Source organism: Schistocerca nitens, chromosome 1 (assembly GCF_023898315.1).
Source record: "Schistocerca nitens isolate TAMUIC-IGC-003100 chromosome 1, iqSchNite1.1, whole genome shotgun sequence".
Lineage (NCBI taxonomy): Eukaryota > Metazoa > Arthropoda > Insecta > Orthoptera > Acrididae > Schistocerca > Schistocerca nitens.
The window spans coordinates 222,190,002-222,207,007 of record NC_064614.1 but is presented as its reverse complement, the minus strand read 5'-3'; the positions used below and the strand labels follow the sequence as shown (position 1 = coordinate 222,207,007).

Genomic DNA, 17,006 nt, shown 5'->3' with positions numbered 1-17,006 from the left:
CCATAAATTATCTGGCAGTAGGCATTAGGAGTGATCTAAAATGCAATGACCATATAAAATTAATCGTCGTTAAAGCAGATGCCAGACTGAGATTCATTGGAAGAATCCCAAGGAAAAGCAGTCCGAAAACAAAGGAAGTAGGTTACAGTACACTTGTTCGCCCACTGCTTGAATACTGCTCACCGGTGTGGGATCCGTACCAGATAGGGTTGATAGAAGGGATAGAGAAGATCCAACGGAGAGCAGCGCGCTTCGTTACAGGATCATTTAGTAATCGCGAAAGCGTTATGGAGATGGTAGATAGACTGCAGTGGAAAACTCTGCAAGAGAGACGCTCAGTAGCTCGGTACGGGCTTTTGTTGAAGTTTGGAGAACATACCTTCACCGAGGAGTCAAGCAGTATATTGCTCCCTCCTACGTATATCTCGCGAAGAGACCATAAGGATAAAATCAGAGAGATTAGAGCCCACACAGAGGCATATGGACAATCTTTCTTTCCACGAACAATACGAGACTGGAATAGAAGGGAGAACCGATAGAGGTACTGAAGGTGCCCTCCGCCACACACCGTCAGGTGGCTTGCGGAGTACAGATGTAGATATCTTTCCCGACTGCTACGGAACCTTCAAGCAAGATTATTGTCCCTGTCACAAGACCAGACTCGTGCCACAGTAGTTTGAGGAGCAGGATAGTGTACTCACGTTTATGTCTCGTCTACCATGTTCGCTCAATCTGAATCCGATGGGTCATATCTGGGACACTATCGGGCAAAGCAATACAGCAGCGATTCTGCAGGCCCCATCTCTTCGCGTATAAGGAAACCATCCGCAATGTACTGGATTTTAGTGACCTATGGGTGGAAATCTGGAACCACATATCTCCGGAAACTTACAGAGGAGTTGTCGAATCCCTGCCGAGCAGAATCGCTGCTCAGGTGGTGATAATGTTCTGGCTCATCAGTGTCTATCGCTACAGACCCGAGCCGGCCGGTGTGGCCGTGCGGTTCTAGGCGCTTCAGTCTGGAACCGCGTGACGCTGCGGTCGCAGGTTCGAATCCTGCCTCGGGCATGGATGTGTGTGATGTCCTTAGGTTAGTTAGGTTTAAGTAGTTCTAAGTTCTAGGGGACTGATGACCTCAGATGTTGAGTCCCATAGTGCTCAGAGCCATTTGAACCATTTTGCTACAGACCCGAGCCACAGGTCACCATGCGGCACCCATTCAGAATACATTAGTGGTGTAATTAGGAAGCTTCCACCTACGTTTTGAGCTGTCAATGATGTGACAGTTGTAGCCTGCTGTTCCTGGAACAATTGTTTGCCGTGAATGTCGTAACGAACTACAGAGGCCAGTATGAAGTGAGCAGTGAAGTCCCAAACAAAAACATGTGCTGCAGTTTAGATTTTTTTATACTTTTATGTCTGTTACAATGTCAAATTAAAAGCAGTCTTGGTTGCAAAGTTATTTAGTATTAATAACGCTTTTCTCCCTTTTGTGGCATCATCAGATTGCCTATGCAACAAGGAATCAATCTATTAGAAACAAGTCGAGGAAGCGGTACGGTCCTATCTTTTACGACTACACAGGTGAAATAAACTACCAGCAGTAGAAACGTACGTAAAAGTAGCTGTATATGTAATCTATCCGTCATAAAAACATATAAATGGAAATTGGAGATAGTCAAGAAAAAGAAAACCGCCAACATATCATCAAGGAGGTACAAGAGGAGGGCGGAAAAATTCCAGCGACTGTCGTATGTTACCTTAAGTACACCAGATGACTGCTCCATAGCATCACGCTCACTAAATAAAAGCGATATGAGCCGCACCCAGCACATGTCCGTTTGGTGCGCAGGCAAATATTACTGTGGCAGGGCAGGATGCTAACAACGCGTACAAATGGTTCAAATGGCTCTGACAATGGAACCTCCCCATCGCACCCCCTCAGATTTAGTTATAAATTGACACAGTGGATAGGCCTTGAAAAACTGAACACAGATCAATCGAGAAAACAGGAAGAAGTTGTGTGGAACTACGAAAAAATAAGCAAAATATACGAACTGAGTAGTCCAAGTGTAAGATATGCAACACAAGGACAATGTAATCTGAAGAGCGCCGTGGTCCCGTGGTTAGAGTGAGTAACTACGGCATGAGAGGTCCTTGGTTCGAGTCCCTCCCTTGAGTAAAAATTTTACTTACTTTATTTTCGCAAAGTTACGATCTGACCGTTCATTCATTGACGTCTCTGTTCACTGTAATAAGTTTAGTGTCTGTGTTTTGCGACCCCACCGCAAAACCGTGCGATTAGTAGACGAAAGGACGTGCCTCTCCAATAGGAACCGAAAACATTTGAACGCAAATTCATAGGTCAACCGATTCCTCCACAGGAAAACACGTCTGAAATATTCTATACGACACTGGTGACGGCATGTGCGTCACATTACAGGAATATGTTGTCGACCCACCTAACTTGCACACTTGGCGAATGGGTAAAAAGATTCTTCTACCTTGCCCGATTTAGGTTTTCTTGTGGATGCGATAATCACTCCCAAAAAAGTGATGAAAACGTAAGAGTTTGTCACATAAACGGCAACAAATGAATGCAACAGTTTCACAGTCGCACAGTTTTCCCTGTGCTCTGTCAAAACATACGTTTTTAACGTTTTCAAGTCTTTCCGTGTGTAGACCGTCAAATCCTGCATGTGTCCAAGCAAATCTGAACATATCCTGGAATTATGGAGAGCGAAGTTGATCATGTCTGAGTGCATGAACTTTGATAATTGTCTGAAAATAAAAAATTGAAACTTCTCACTCGAGGGAGGATTGAACCAGGGACCTTCCCTTCCGTAGCTGCTCACGGTAACCACGGGACCACGGTGCTCCTCAGCGAACAGGTACCTTAATGTGACATATCTTGCACACGGACTACTCAGTTTGTATATGTTGCTTATTTTTTTCATAGTTCCATACAACTTCTTCCTGTTTTCTCGATTGATCTGTGTTCAGTTTTTCATGGCCTATCCCTGTGCCAGCTTATAACTAAATCTGAGGGGGGTGCGATGGGGAGGTTCCCTTGTGAGCACTATCGGACTTAACGTCTGAGGTCATCAGTCCCCTAGAACTTAATAATAATAATTATATAACGTTTGAGGTCATCAGTCCCCTAGAACTTAATAATAATAATTATACAACATAACCCACCACCTTAATGATTAGTGGATCTTAATTTTTTTAGTGTTATAATAGCAGCTTCTACATTTTTACTTTACTACAGACAGTACTACATTTTTATTACTGGGTAGACTACTTCTAGTGTTACTAGTGTTAGCATAATTTCTAATATCTACGAGTGGTTAGTATTGACTGCCTGCAGCGTTACATTTGTGCCAGTGTTAATATAAACCTACTTGGGTGCCTGGCTCATAGAGCTAATCCCTATGAGCATGCCCCTGGCACAGGGAGGCAAGAAATTAACTATCGCTGCAGGTTCCTAATTTATTATCCTATTCTATTTAACTAAATCTACTACCTATTCTACGTCATAGTTAGTGCGTTGTCTTAATTCGTGAGGAAAATCACCCCAGTCCCCCTAGTCCTGCACGTGGCGGATTACAACTGTTGAGTCGACCTGTCCACGAACAGGCGGTACGGGATTGGGGTGGTGGTCGCGATCGGTGATTTCTAGCTAACTAGTCACGAAGGTCTCTCAGAAAAGTTGTTAATACTTTTTGTGATACCTCGTTGGCTAGCGTGTTCAGTCCCTGAAAGGTCTCCTCTTGTCTAAGTAGGTCATAGGTGTTTGTACTTGGTAGTTGTTGTCTTAGTGCGGCTGCTACATCATCGAAAAGGGGGCACTCGTAAACCACATGGTCAGGAGTACCCTCCGATGCCCCACAGTCGCACGCGGGCGTCGCCCTTTTCCCAAAACGACATAGATAAGTCGGATAGGGGCCATGACCAGTGAGAAAGTGGAACAATCCCCGAGTTCGCTCGAAGTATCTCATTTTCATTCTTTCCTTTACATCTGGTAGGAACTGAAAGGTTCTTCTACCAGGTTCATCTGACTCCCATAACTCCTGCCATAGATCTTCACCCCTTCCTCTTATCTCCCCCTTATCCCTAACTGGTGCTCCCATAATTTCCTCTACTTTTGTAATATTATCTTTCTTGACCCAGTACCATGCGGCCTGCTCCCTTATCTTTATATCCAGGGGACAGAGACCCATTATGATTAACAGGGCTCCTCCCGGAGATGTTCTATATGCCCCTACAGATCTTAGTAGCATGTTCCTTTGTACTCTTCTCACCGTCATGGCGGGCACCACCCTCGTGAGCCTGTGAGCCCAGACTCCCGAGCCGTAACCCACTTTTGTCGTTAGTATACTATTATGATATAGTTTGATTAGATGAGGCGGAAGGTGAAATCTTTTATGTCCGATGGAAATCAGGTTATATAGTAGTTGTAGTGTTTTCTGGGTTACGGTTTCAATGTGCTTTGCGAAGTTCCACCTTTCATCGATGATGATACCCAAGTAGCATGTTTCTCGTCTCCGAAGAACTGGCGTACCCTTAATTCTCACGGTCGGATTTCTCACTAGCTGTCCTTTGAGTAATAGATAAGTCGACTTGGTTGGTGAGATAGTCATCTTAGTGTTGCGGCACCATAGTTGTAGTTTGTCTATTGCTCTTTCTATTTTCGGTTCTATGTCCTCGCGACTTCGGCCGCCGACCAGCAGGAGGAGGTCATCAGCGTAGGCTATCACCTCTAGCACCTTTTCGCTCTGTTGCAGGGTGTCCAGAAGAGGCTCCATGTGGATGTCCCAGACAAGGGGACCCAACACGAAGCCCTGGGGGCATCCCTTGGTGATTGTTTTCCCGACTTTCCCGCTAGGGGATGATAGCCATACCTCCCGATCCTCACAACAGCTCCTCAGACAGCCATATAGCAGCCCTGGGCACTCTTTCTCCCGAAGGCAGGAGAAAAGCGAAGGCCACCACAGGTTGTCAAAGGCGCCACTGATGTCCACCATGATGCCAACAACATACTTACACGGGGCTGAGCCGCAGACCTCGGCCTCCAAAGCGATTGCTTAAGATGCCGATCGCCCAGGCCTGAAACAGAATTGCCTGTTGCTCATCCCATGCAGCATGCGGTGAGCAGTCAGTCTGTCAGCTAGTAATTTTTCGAGAAGTTTGCCAAAGCCATCCAGCAGACAGATGGGCCTGTAGGATTTGGCCTCAGCAGGGTCCTTCTCAGGGCTTTTCTTAATGATCACTACATTTGCGGCTTTCCAGATCTTCGGAAATCTAGAACTTAGAACTAGTGAAACCTAACTAAACTAATGACATCACACACATCCATGCCCGAGGCAGGATTCGAACCTGCGACCGTAGCGGTAGCGCGATTCCAGAGTGAAGCGCCTAGAACCGCTCTGCCACCCCGGCCGGGCAACGCGTACAGTGCGACAAGAGGTGCCCAGATGGCACGTATGAACGGTGAAAGGCTCATTTACGAAATACAAAAATTACTTACAACAAATAAACTAAGATGCATATATGCAAACCACAGCATTAACATGAAACCATAAAATACGTTATATATATATATATATATATATATATATATATATATATATATATATATATATATATATATGAAACGTAAAACATAGGTAAAATGGTATGAAAAACAGCGTTCAAAACATGTCATACCTCTGTCATACGGAGTAAAATAGCTAAATTTTCAAATGCATACATGGCGTATGCATTCAAGGTCAACAAAACCAAATGTCAGCGCATCAGGATCAAGGGCAGCCGTAAATATTGCAAAATAGAGACAAAGACCAATTTTTAGTCATTAAAATAAAGGAATAAAATTTATAGAAAATAAAAAGTACGGTCACCTGCGATAACATAAGGCCATTAACAAGCACACCTTGAAAAATATTAGGCCTAACTTCCTCACAACTGAAAGAACAAGTTAAAAAAATAATGCTATCGACATAAAATAACTGTAGTAACATTCTAAACATTGGTAGCATTATATCATAATATACTTGATTTATTGTAACCAGTTGATCGTCCAACTTGTCTTTCTGTGCTGCTATGATGGTGTCAGCTGATGTGCTTAAAGTAACATGCGACAGTAGTCGAATTTTTTCCGTCACCTTCATATACCTTCTTGATGATATATTGGCTGCCTGTTTAATTAGGTACACTTTTCATTTTATACATTTTTAAGAAGGATGGGTTATATATCGAGTTACTTTTGGATTTCCCATTTTATATGGCTTTATGACGAATGGGTTACATATCCAGCTACTTTTACGTAAATTTCTATTACTTGTGGTGTATTTTACCTGAGTAGTGATACAAGATAAGACCGTGCCCCTCCCTCCGCTTGTTTCTAATACATTGGTTTCTTGTTTTATAGATAATCTGATGATGCCCTAAAACGATTAAACACGATGTTGATATTAAATAACATTGCAACTAAAACTGTTCTTACACTGAAATAATTCAAAACCAGTTGCTGTGCCACCCTGCCATAACGGAATAGAAATTTTTTTGTCTTTTATACTCTCACCACTATGTAAATGTCTATTGTACTCTTCCCCCCACCCCCCGTGCAAATTTCCACCCTTTCTTTACTATAATTACGCTTTTACGTATTCTGTGTACTAGAATCTTTCGTCATTAATATTTTTATTGTGATTGATATATTCGTAGTGACGTAACTAATCTTTATTGTATTATTTCCCTCCGTTACAATATCTGTGATTTCTAGATACTAATTTCATACAGTTTGTACACTCTAATACAGTATGTATTCATTTTGTACCGTGTTAGTTTCGTTCATTACGTAAACTGCTTCCAGAATCAGTTTTTCACTCTGCAGCGGAGTGTGCGCGGATATGAAACTTCATGGCAGATGAAAACTGTGTGCCGGACTGAGACTCGAACTTGGGACCTTTGCTCTACCATCTGAGCTACCCACGCACGACTCACGACCCCTCCTCACAGCTTCAATTCTGACCAGTACCTCGTCTCCTACCGTCCAAACTTCACAGAAGTTCGTCTGCGAACCTAGCAGAACTAGCACTCCTGGAAGAAAGGATATTGCGGAGACATGGCTTAGCCACAGCCTGGGGGATGTTTCCAGAATGAGATGTTCACTCATATCCTTTCTTCCAGAAGTGCTAGTTCTGCAAGGTTCGTAGAAGAGCTTCTGTGAAGTTTTGAAGGTAGGAGACGAGGTACTGGTCAGACTTGAAGCTGTGAGGACGGGTCGTGAGTCGTGCGTGGGTAGCTCAGATGGTAGATCACTTCCCCGCGAAAGGCAAAGATTCCTAGTTCGAGTCTCGGTCCGGCACACAGTTTTAATCTGCCAGGAAGTTTCATATCAGCGAACCAAACTGCTGAGGTCATCGGTCCCTAATCCGACACACTACTTAATCTAACATAAACTAACTTACGCTATGGACAACACACACACCCATGCCCTAGGCAAGACTCGAACCTCCGACGGAGGGAGTCGCACGGACCCTGACAAGGCGCCCTAGACCGCGCGGCTACACCGAGCGGCCATTGCAGTTATTAATGTGTTTAGTTTTCAAGGTTTGCTTTGTTGCACACTACTCGGTTGTTAACAAATGATGTCATAATACGATGAAATCCGCTTGAAAATAAACATTTTAATGGAACAAATTACAGCTTGCTTGCTTTTCGCTCTTCACTATGTAACTGCTCTGCCAAGAAGCAGTGGAGGAATCGATTAATGCGAAATTACATCTGTAAAGTCGAAGAAGAACCAGCAAGCAGCAGCAACAAATGGGGAACCACAACTACAAGTATAACATTAGCATAACGTCGGGAACAACTTACGAGGTATCACATCCCTGAAGCTTTAAAATATAGAAATGTTTAACGTAGTAGAGGATAATATTGTTGTGATCTTCATTTTGAAGAAGATTTGGTGCAGCTCTCCATGCTAATCTATCCTATGCGACTCTCTTTATCTTTGCATAACTACTGCAATTCACATCCCCCTGTGCCTGCTTACTCTAGTCAAATTCTGGTCTCGTTCTACAGTTGTTACCCTCGCCCCCCCCCCCCCCCCTTCCCCAAATAAAATTTCCCCCATTAGCAAAATACCTATACCTTGATGCCTCAGGATGTGTGGTATAAACTTTTTTCTTTAGTTAGACTGTGCCATTAAGCTCTTTTCTCTCAGTTCGATTATCTGTTCGTTATTCAATTGATGTACCCACCTATCCTTCAGGATTCTTGTGTAACACCACATTTCAAAGCGTCTGTTTATTTTTTATGCGCACATTTTGTGTTAGGCTTTACCGTGACTGTTATTGATATCAAATGAAACATCAGCTTTTACTGTTACCAGCCACTGTTCATTTATATCCACAAATGGTTTCAAAGATTTAAACCTCCATCTGCAGGTGGATTTATATGTGCCAATATGGCATGCGTGTTTACGACTTTGGGGTAACCTGTGGCTCTGTCTAGTGAAGAAACAAAACACTGTTTCAGAAGATGGCTCTGTGGAGGCCTTCGACTGAAAATTAAACGTAACTGTAAGTGTAAAAAATAATACATCTGAAATCATATGTGATTTACTACGACAGAGAAAGGAACCTGTGACCAGTGGAGGCATTCTATTTTTATTTTTGACTTTTATATTTACGTTTAGTTTTTATTCGAAGATCTCCACAGAGCCGTGTTCTGAAATAGTATTTCTTCACTAGACAGTGCCACGGGTTACCCCAAAGTCGTGATACAACACGCACGTCATATTAAAACATATGAATCCAGCGGATGAAGGAGGTTTAAACCTTTGAAACGCACTGTGGATATAAATAAACAGTGACTAATAACAGGAAAACTTGTTGTTTTTGTCTATGTACTATTTATCTTTCACATTCTTTTCCTTATAAGGATACACTCCAGACAAATACTTTTAGAGAGAACTTCTTAATTCTTGTAGTTACATGTCAGTCTGCGTCTTCTTTACTTGTACATAATCAGTTATTTTTCTGTACAGATACCAAAACTGGTTTCCTGCTTTTGTTGACCCATTTCTTAATCTGATTCCCTCAGTGTTATCTGATTTAAATGGACAAGACTACGTTACCTTCGTTTCACTTTTTTTGCAGTGTATCTTAGTACCTGTTTACGACATATCCATCCGTTTCAAATGATCTTCCAAGCTTTTTAAAGTCTCATAGAGAATTACGATGCCATCGACAAAAATAACTTCTCCACGAACTTCAGTTCCGCATTAAATCTGATCCTTTCGAAAGAGCAAGCTATCATTCGCAAAAATTTCAATACCTAGTCAAATAACAGCTGCAAAAATTATTCATGAATAAAAAATTCAGGCTATTTTACTAGGAATGCAATCTCGATTTTGCCGTTTTGCAGTAGATGGCAGTAGCGGCAAGTGATAATGCAGGTGGTAGATGGTAAGTGTCATGCAAAAAGCTTGGGCATTTGTAAACATAACGCCATCGAAGTATTAGACGATTTGTGATTGTATCATAAGGTTATTCTCGATTTCATATGTCAACTTACGTGGCCAGTACTTGTCATTTGCGGGAAGTTCTGATTTTCTGCTTTAACATGAATAAATCTGCGGTTGAGGCTCATAAAATGCTGAATGATACCAATGGTGAGGCTCCTGTTAGTGAAAGAACGTCCAGAGAACGGTTTCAAAGCTTTAACAACAACAGTGATTTTGTCATCGAAGACCGGCATGGCAGTGGAAGTAAGAAGGTTTAAGAAGCTACAAACAATCACAGGAGATCGTTGTCCAAAGCTGTTGATGCGTTTGAGCAGAGCACTGAAAGACAAACGGCCACAATACAGCGATCGACATGAAAAGGCGATTTTCCAGCATGTCAATGCTCGACCCCATGTCCGGTCAAAACATGCTTGGAATCTTTGAAATGGGAAGTCGTCCCCCGCATCTTCCAGACATTGCCACCTCTACCTACCACCTCTTTCGATCCAAGGCACACGGTCTGGCTAATCAGCACCTCCTGTCGTACGAAAAAGTGCTAAATTGGATCGACTGATGGACGTCCTGAAAAGACGCCCAGTTCGGTTTCTTTCTGATTTGATGCGGTCCGCCACGAATTTCTCTCGTGTGGCAACCTTTTCACCTCAGAGTAGCAATTGCAACCTACGTCCTCATTTATTTGCTCGGCCTTCTTCTGTAGTTTTTATCCTCTTCAGTTCCCTCTAGTAGCATGGAAGTTCCTTTTCCTTCTTTTTATCAGTGTTTTCTATATACTCCTTTCTTCGCCGATTCCGCGGAGAACCTCCTCATTCCTTACGTCATCAGTTCCCCTAATTTTCTACATTCATCTGTAGCACCACCTCTCAAATACCTTGATTCTCTTCTGTTCGTGTTTTCTCACTGCCCATGTCTCATTACCATGCAATGCTGGGCTCTAAACGTACATTTTCAGGTTTGATGCCAGTAGACGTCTCTCGGTCAGAAATTCCCTTTTTACAGATGCTAGTCAGCTTTTGCGTCGTTCTTGCAGCTACCGTCATAGGTTATTTTCCTGCCTAGGTGGCAGAATTCCTTAACTCCGTGAGCCCCAATTCTGATAAGTTTCTCGCTGTTCTCATTTCTGCTACTTCTTATTACTTTCGTCTTTCTTCGACTTATTCTCAGTTCCTGTGCTGCCAGAAAGGTGGCAGAAAGCATTGACTAGCGATGGCCAACACTTCGAATCGTAAGTTTTTTGTACATTTTTCGCAATAAAGCCTCAAATTTTGAGAAAAAACGGCGGAAACAAAATTGTACACATAATATGTGTTTGGTAGCTCTTATTCGATAAGATATTCTGACTCTCGTCGTACGTGAAACTGGAAGCTTGCACTGCCGAAACGCCCTAGTTTTAGTGTGATCAGGTATTAAGGTGATAGTAACTTCATAACTGTGGTTGTGCCTAAATATACCTTTAAGGGGGGGGTAGGACGTCAGACGGGACGGCTTGGAGCGGGAGAGACACCACAGGAATTTTTAATTTCCACTGTCTATACTTTTAAAAATAAATTCATAAAACTTTGTCAGAATGACCAGAAAGGATTCAGGATTTACACTTATAGTGGTGGAAGTTAAAAAATATAAGAAAATAATTTAATTTTTTACATTTGTATTTCACCTTCTGTTCACTTACCATTGGCTGCATTTGACACCGTTCTTCATAAGTAAGGAAGATTTTTCGATGAATTTTGCACAGCATAAAACCACACTTACAGGTGTATGAAATTCTAGAATTTTCCAAATCTATTAAAAACTGTCGTAAAAATTGAGATAATTAACTATAAAATTTGAGTTTTTTTCTAAACACGAAGTTTAAAATGTAACAGCACATTTATTTTTTCAAAAATTAAATAATTTCTAGAGTTTCATATACCTGTAAGTATGGTTTGTATGCTGTGCAAAATTCATCGAAGAATCTCTCTTACGTATGAAGAAACGTGTACCTATAGCAACAAACGCAGCAAATAGAAGTGAAAAAATGATGAACTTTCACAGATGTAAAAAAAAATTATTTTGTTATTTATTTGAACTTCCACTGCTATTATTGTGAATTCTGAATCCTTCCTGGTCATGCTGACAAAGTTTTATGAATTTATTCGTAAAAGTATAGACAGTGGAAAATAAAATGTCCTGTGGTGTCTCTCCTGCTCCAAGACGACCCGTTTGACGTCCTACCCCCGTTAAATTGTTGAATCACAACGGCGACCTAACATTCTTTCAGCTATGGATAAAATTAAAGCGATGTGATGTGTTAAACACTGTAATAAAATTAAAATTCATGCACATTTTATGACGTTTAGCTGCATTGTCAAAAACCTGTATTTATGTAAGGAGTTACACTAGAGTCCTCTTTGCTTTAACTCAACACAATCACAAACAAGTAGTACTTAACTGCGGAGAATAACGTGTGTTGTTGGTTGCAGGTCGTCTGGACGTGGTGGGCTCGTCGCACCAGATCTGGCACGCTCTGGTCGTGCTGGCGCTATACCACTGGTACAACACCGGTGCCCTCTACGTCGTCTTCCGGATGACACACGGCTGCCCTGCCTACACGGGCATGCTGTAGTCCCGGAACCAACAGCCGCTGGCCCTATACCTGCTGCCCTTGTGCACTGACACCTGTTTACCTCATAACGTCAAACGGGTTTCCCAAGTCACGTGATACAGCTCTCCATTCTCAACCTGTTCTTCTCTTTTCGTCTTATATCCCTCAAGTATTTCGTAATGTTTTGTGTCATATATTGCAGTTTCATTTGTAACAACCATTATACTTATTTATTTTTGTTTCTCCTTCAGCACCATAATGAATACAGTCACTACGCTTTGAAACGTACCGTGCCATAATCACTATCGTCATGGCGTAATATGTTTATGTATTATATCATTAATTTATCGTCAACATATTTGTTGCCTTTGTACAGATTTCAGATTTTTCGAGCTGTCATATTATCCTTCAGTGTCGTGTTTTTTATTAACGATTACAATTTCGTTTACCTTTTCTATTATTCCCCTCAACACGTAAGTCACCTAGCAAGTTCTGCTTTAATTCTTTTTTCCGTCGAGCTATTTGTTTGTCTATTTTTGTTGTAAATAGTGTAATAAAATGACTTTTCCTGTTCTCATCTTATCTTTAGCCCCATTTTTAGCACCCAGAATAGTGTTCACAGTTACAATAAAAAGCGTTCCGTCTTTATTAAGTACAAGACGAAAATTATATACACATTACCTTTACGAATACTGCACAAATACAATCTCCATAATTCTGTACCTTGAAATATATTTTCCATTATTGTTAGTTTTATTGTGTAAAAACTATGATCGTACGAAATGTGCAACCTGAATAGAGCACGTTTCGTTTCAAAGTCGCTTGACAAGTAGCGCAAAATCCGAACAATGGTCTTGTTTCTTATTACCGATTTTGCACGTAGTCTTTTACTTCCCCACAAATCAACAGCTGCAGTTTTGTATTGTTTCTCTTTCACATGTGCCTGGGTCTTTTAATCAGACTCCAGCTAAGACTGTCTGCTTACTTCCTATCGATACCTGTTATGTTCCTTACATGCAAAAATCCAACGTACTTTTACACACGTTTCAAGTAGGGGATACAGGAGAGAGTTTACGCAGAACGCCTTTCTCGAGCCTTCTTGCTGGAGCGCTACTGCCAACAGAAGATTAGTACTGCCATCTATTGAGGGCGCTCACAAACTTCACGGTACCTGTGAAGTGAACTTCTTAGCGCAAAGAATATATTCGTGTATGTGCGCAAGGTGAGTAAATTCTGTTACTCAAATGTCGAAGCTGCTGGGGAGCACTTAACACTTCCGGCTAATACTAAAGTAGAAATACACCGATAATGTTACTACTGTGAAATAATACTTATTTGACTGTGGTCGTCTGTAATAGAAGGGTAGCAGACATTTTTTGTATCTCTAAAGACTTCTGTAGAAAGGAAGCAATAGCAGAACAAACAGGAATCGAACCAAGGTTCTATTAGTAATCAAGTAAACTGTAATTACGTAAAAGGAAACGGTCGCCAGCCTAACCAGACAAAGTTACACCAAGTATTAGCATAATTCAAAAAGAAAGTTAATTATTGGGATTGACTTCACTTCATCTGAAATTCTGTTTTGCTGATGAGATACAAGACAGTAGCGCAATTTACCAAGTGATGTACCAGTGATTTGACATGAGCTACACAGGAGGAGTAATAATACGTTTAGGCAACAACTCGCTTACAGTAACACTTACTATCAATACATTACAGTAGGAAGTTAAAGATCATTATAGATAAATGATTACTAAAAGTGGAGCGTTACTAACTTTGACAAGGGGTTCTTCTATCAGTTTAATTATTGGAAATTACTACCACTATTTATGAAGTAATTGTATCTTTTGTACTGATAATTATTTCTGTGCTCAAGGAACATTTACTTCCTTATACTCTATTTAGCTGTTGTACTTCTTGAGTACTGTCACTGTAATATGAAATTTAAATCTGGCAAAGCTATTAGCATGGGGACCCCGAAAGTAGCCTATCATTAGATTCATATCTCGGCTGAACATTTTAATCACAACGCAATATTAGAAACACTGTTACCTCAATAAGAAAAATATTTAAACTGAATGCTTTAAACCCTCTCTTAGTAATTGTACCCAGATGAAACTTTAACTGTCCTTTTAAGAAAATTACGTGGATTTCTTCAGAACTTACGCTCGCTGAATAGTTATGAGCTTTACAATTCCAACAAAGCTTATAAACTTTTGTTAAGGAAGATAACTGCAATTCAGTTCAGTAAAATAGGACACCAGGAATTATCATAGCACTTGGGATAGGACCCTATCTAGGTAAACGACTAAGAAAAAAATGCGATGGCTCAACACAAAGTTTACTAAACACAAACTTATTACTGAAAAAGAACTGGTCGATGCAAGTATAAAGTACTGAACTGATAATTTGAGATGAATGTAGTGGTAGTCTCCTGTGTTATTCCAAAAAGGCGGTAAATGTATCCAAGACCCTTCCTATCTAACAGGCTCTGAAAATTTTCTTCTTAGAGTCGGATTATCGCAGTACAGAGCTAACCAAAGTATTCCATGAATAATAAGCCAAATTACTTCCGCATCCGAGGCTATATTATAGAGTCTTGCGGTTCTTTTCGCTTATTTCAGTTCACAACATGCACACACGTTGCCTGCTAGCCACCGACTGACTCATGCCGCACAGGAATCTTGGAGTTCGATCGCCAGATGCACCTTTTCTTTTCCCGCCTAGCCAGTTCCATTGGGGAGGGACTTCCCTCCAAGTTTTATGATTACAAACCAGTATTACAAGTAAAATTTTAACATTTTCACTCTCTTGCAATACATTACTTCCGAAATTACATCCATTGATTAATTACAATGACATAAATTATCATAAATAATGAATAAAACATTTACGATAATGTTACACCAAATTATGCAGTAGTCAGATTAAGTACAAACAGACAAAGAAGTTAGATAAGACCACTATAGGTAATATCAATAGTGATACAAGAATACCTTTTAGAATTCAATATGTTGGTTTACAGGAGATTATTCTACTTTAGAAGGTGCTACTGTATAATTTGAAAACCTGAGAGTTACAGCTGTCGTTGCGAAAATAATTAAAACATGGCGATAGGGCAAGTTTACATACTATTCTGTATTGACAACCTACCTGATAACCCAGTCACGAATACTTTAAGGCAACAGTAGTGGGAAACGCAATCTAAGAAAATGAAGGCAAATGAGAATTAAAGGTAGAAATCGCTAAAAAAAAGCTATCTGAACCTAATGCATCTCAAACAGAAAGATTTAATTCTATGACAGTGCCGCGCGGGGTAGCCGTGCGGTCTAAAGCATCTTGTTACGGTTGGCGCGGCTCCCCCCGTCGGTGGTTCGAGTCCTCCCTGGGGCATGGGTGTGTGTGTGTGTGTTGTCCTTAGCGTAAGTTAAAGTTAGATTAAAAAGTGCCTAGGTCCTATAGTCCTTACCACAAATTTCCAATTTCTATGACAGCAAGGACTGATAAGGGTAAGAAATTGCTAAAAGAAGAACAGGAAAAAAAAGTGGTTAGGCCTACTTCTGATGTCATAATTAGAGGAAAGCTTTTACACGGCAACTCTCTATGCTTTCCTTCTTCTGCCATCCTCTTCAGGTTCGCATAACTGCCGCTTCCGTTCATGCCACCTATCACTTTGTATCTCCTCCTTCCTATCAATCTCTTCTTAGTAACAAGTGCTTCCAAAGCGTCTGTTAGCAAGCACACCCGTCTCGACAAGTGTAGCATCCAGTTTTCCTTCCTTTCTCTTGTAACGTGCAGCAGTCTGATAAAGAGAATAAAACTTGCCTTTGATTTTACTACTGGAAGCGATACAACCAGTCACAAAAGATTCCAGAATAGGTCCAGTGCATTAGGTGTAAAAGGTGGGCTTACGACGATTGTGCCACAGGAAACACATCTCTAGTTTGCATAAATTGCAACTCGGACAATAGTGGTGAGTAGACCTTTAATTAGCATTCATACTTCTATGCAGGTCGAATTATGCTAACAGGTAGAAATACACCAAAAAATTATTTGACTACCAGTGAAATTCTTGTGTTTTACCATGTTAACTGGTGTAAGTAAGACTGCAATTTTTTTATTGCCGACAAAACGTTTTGAAAAGTTTAGTAGTAAGTTTTGTTTACTCACTATTTGTTCTATGTTATGCTCGACTTGAGCCCACACAAAATCATTTTGCATTCTTAGCTGTAGTGTTTATTTGAAAGCATATATACCAAATTAATAACCATGTTATAACACTAAACAATTTTAAACACGATAAATCCAACTACAATTTTTTTTTAAATTGCGAAAAAAAAATCCATGTAACTACGCCTCGGGCTGCTCTACTTATGTGCCTTTTTTACTTATGGAGGTTGTTAATTTTATTTCTATGCCACCTCTACTGGGATTTAATGTCTCACCAGGTACATCATCTGCTGTGTAATTATTTAGTATTCCATATGTTATTTAAATTCTTTATTCTTTGGTACAGTTTCTTTCAGAACTCGTTAAATGATTGCTTTGCATGTTTGCTTTCTTCAAATAAAGAGTCGAAATAGAAAATGTTCTAAGTGCCATGTTTTCACAAAATGCTTTTGCAGTGCTGCTGTATGCTTAGTACTCCATTGCATGTCCCTAGATTTCATCCAGATGCGAAACCATAGAGAAAGTCTTTCAAACGTGCATTAGCAGGTGACACATGGTCTTTGTGCCAAGCATGCCCAGTGGAGTTCCAGTATTTAAAGGGTATGAGAAATGGTTTTAGTTGATTACATTTCTGTTAGTTAGAAGCCTAATGCGTATTTCTGTACTTGAATCATCTTGAATAAGCATGGTGCTTCAGTATTAACTGCACTTGGAACAAAG

General features: G+C 40.6%; 1 protein-coding gene across 1 annotated transcript in view; it reads left to right on the top strand.

The window, feature by feature from the left end:
- The window catches only part of LOC126235153 (progestin and adipoQ receptor family member 3-like), a 122,212-nt gene extending 109,519 nt beyond the window's left edge, over positions 1-12,693 (top strand). The window contains exon 8 of the mRNA XM_049943889.1: positions 11,995-12,693. Coding sequence (XP_049799846.1) covers positions 11,995-12,137 — 143 coding nt within the window. The 3' untranslated portion in view covers positions 12,138-12,693. The remainder of the gene's footprint in view (positions 1-11,994) is intronic.
- The last annotated feature ends 4,313 nt before the right edge of the window (positions 12,694-17,006 follow it).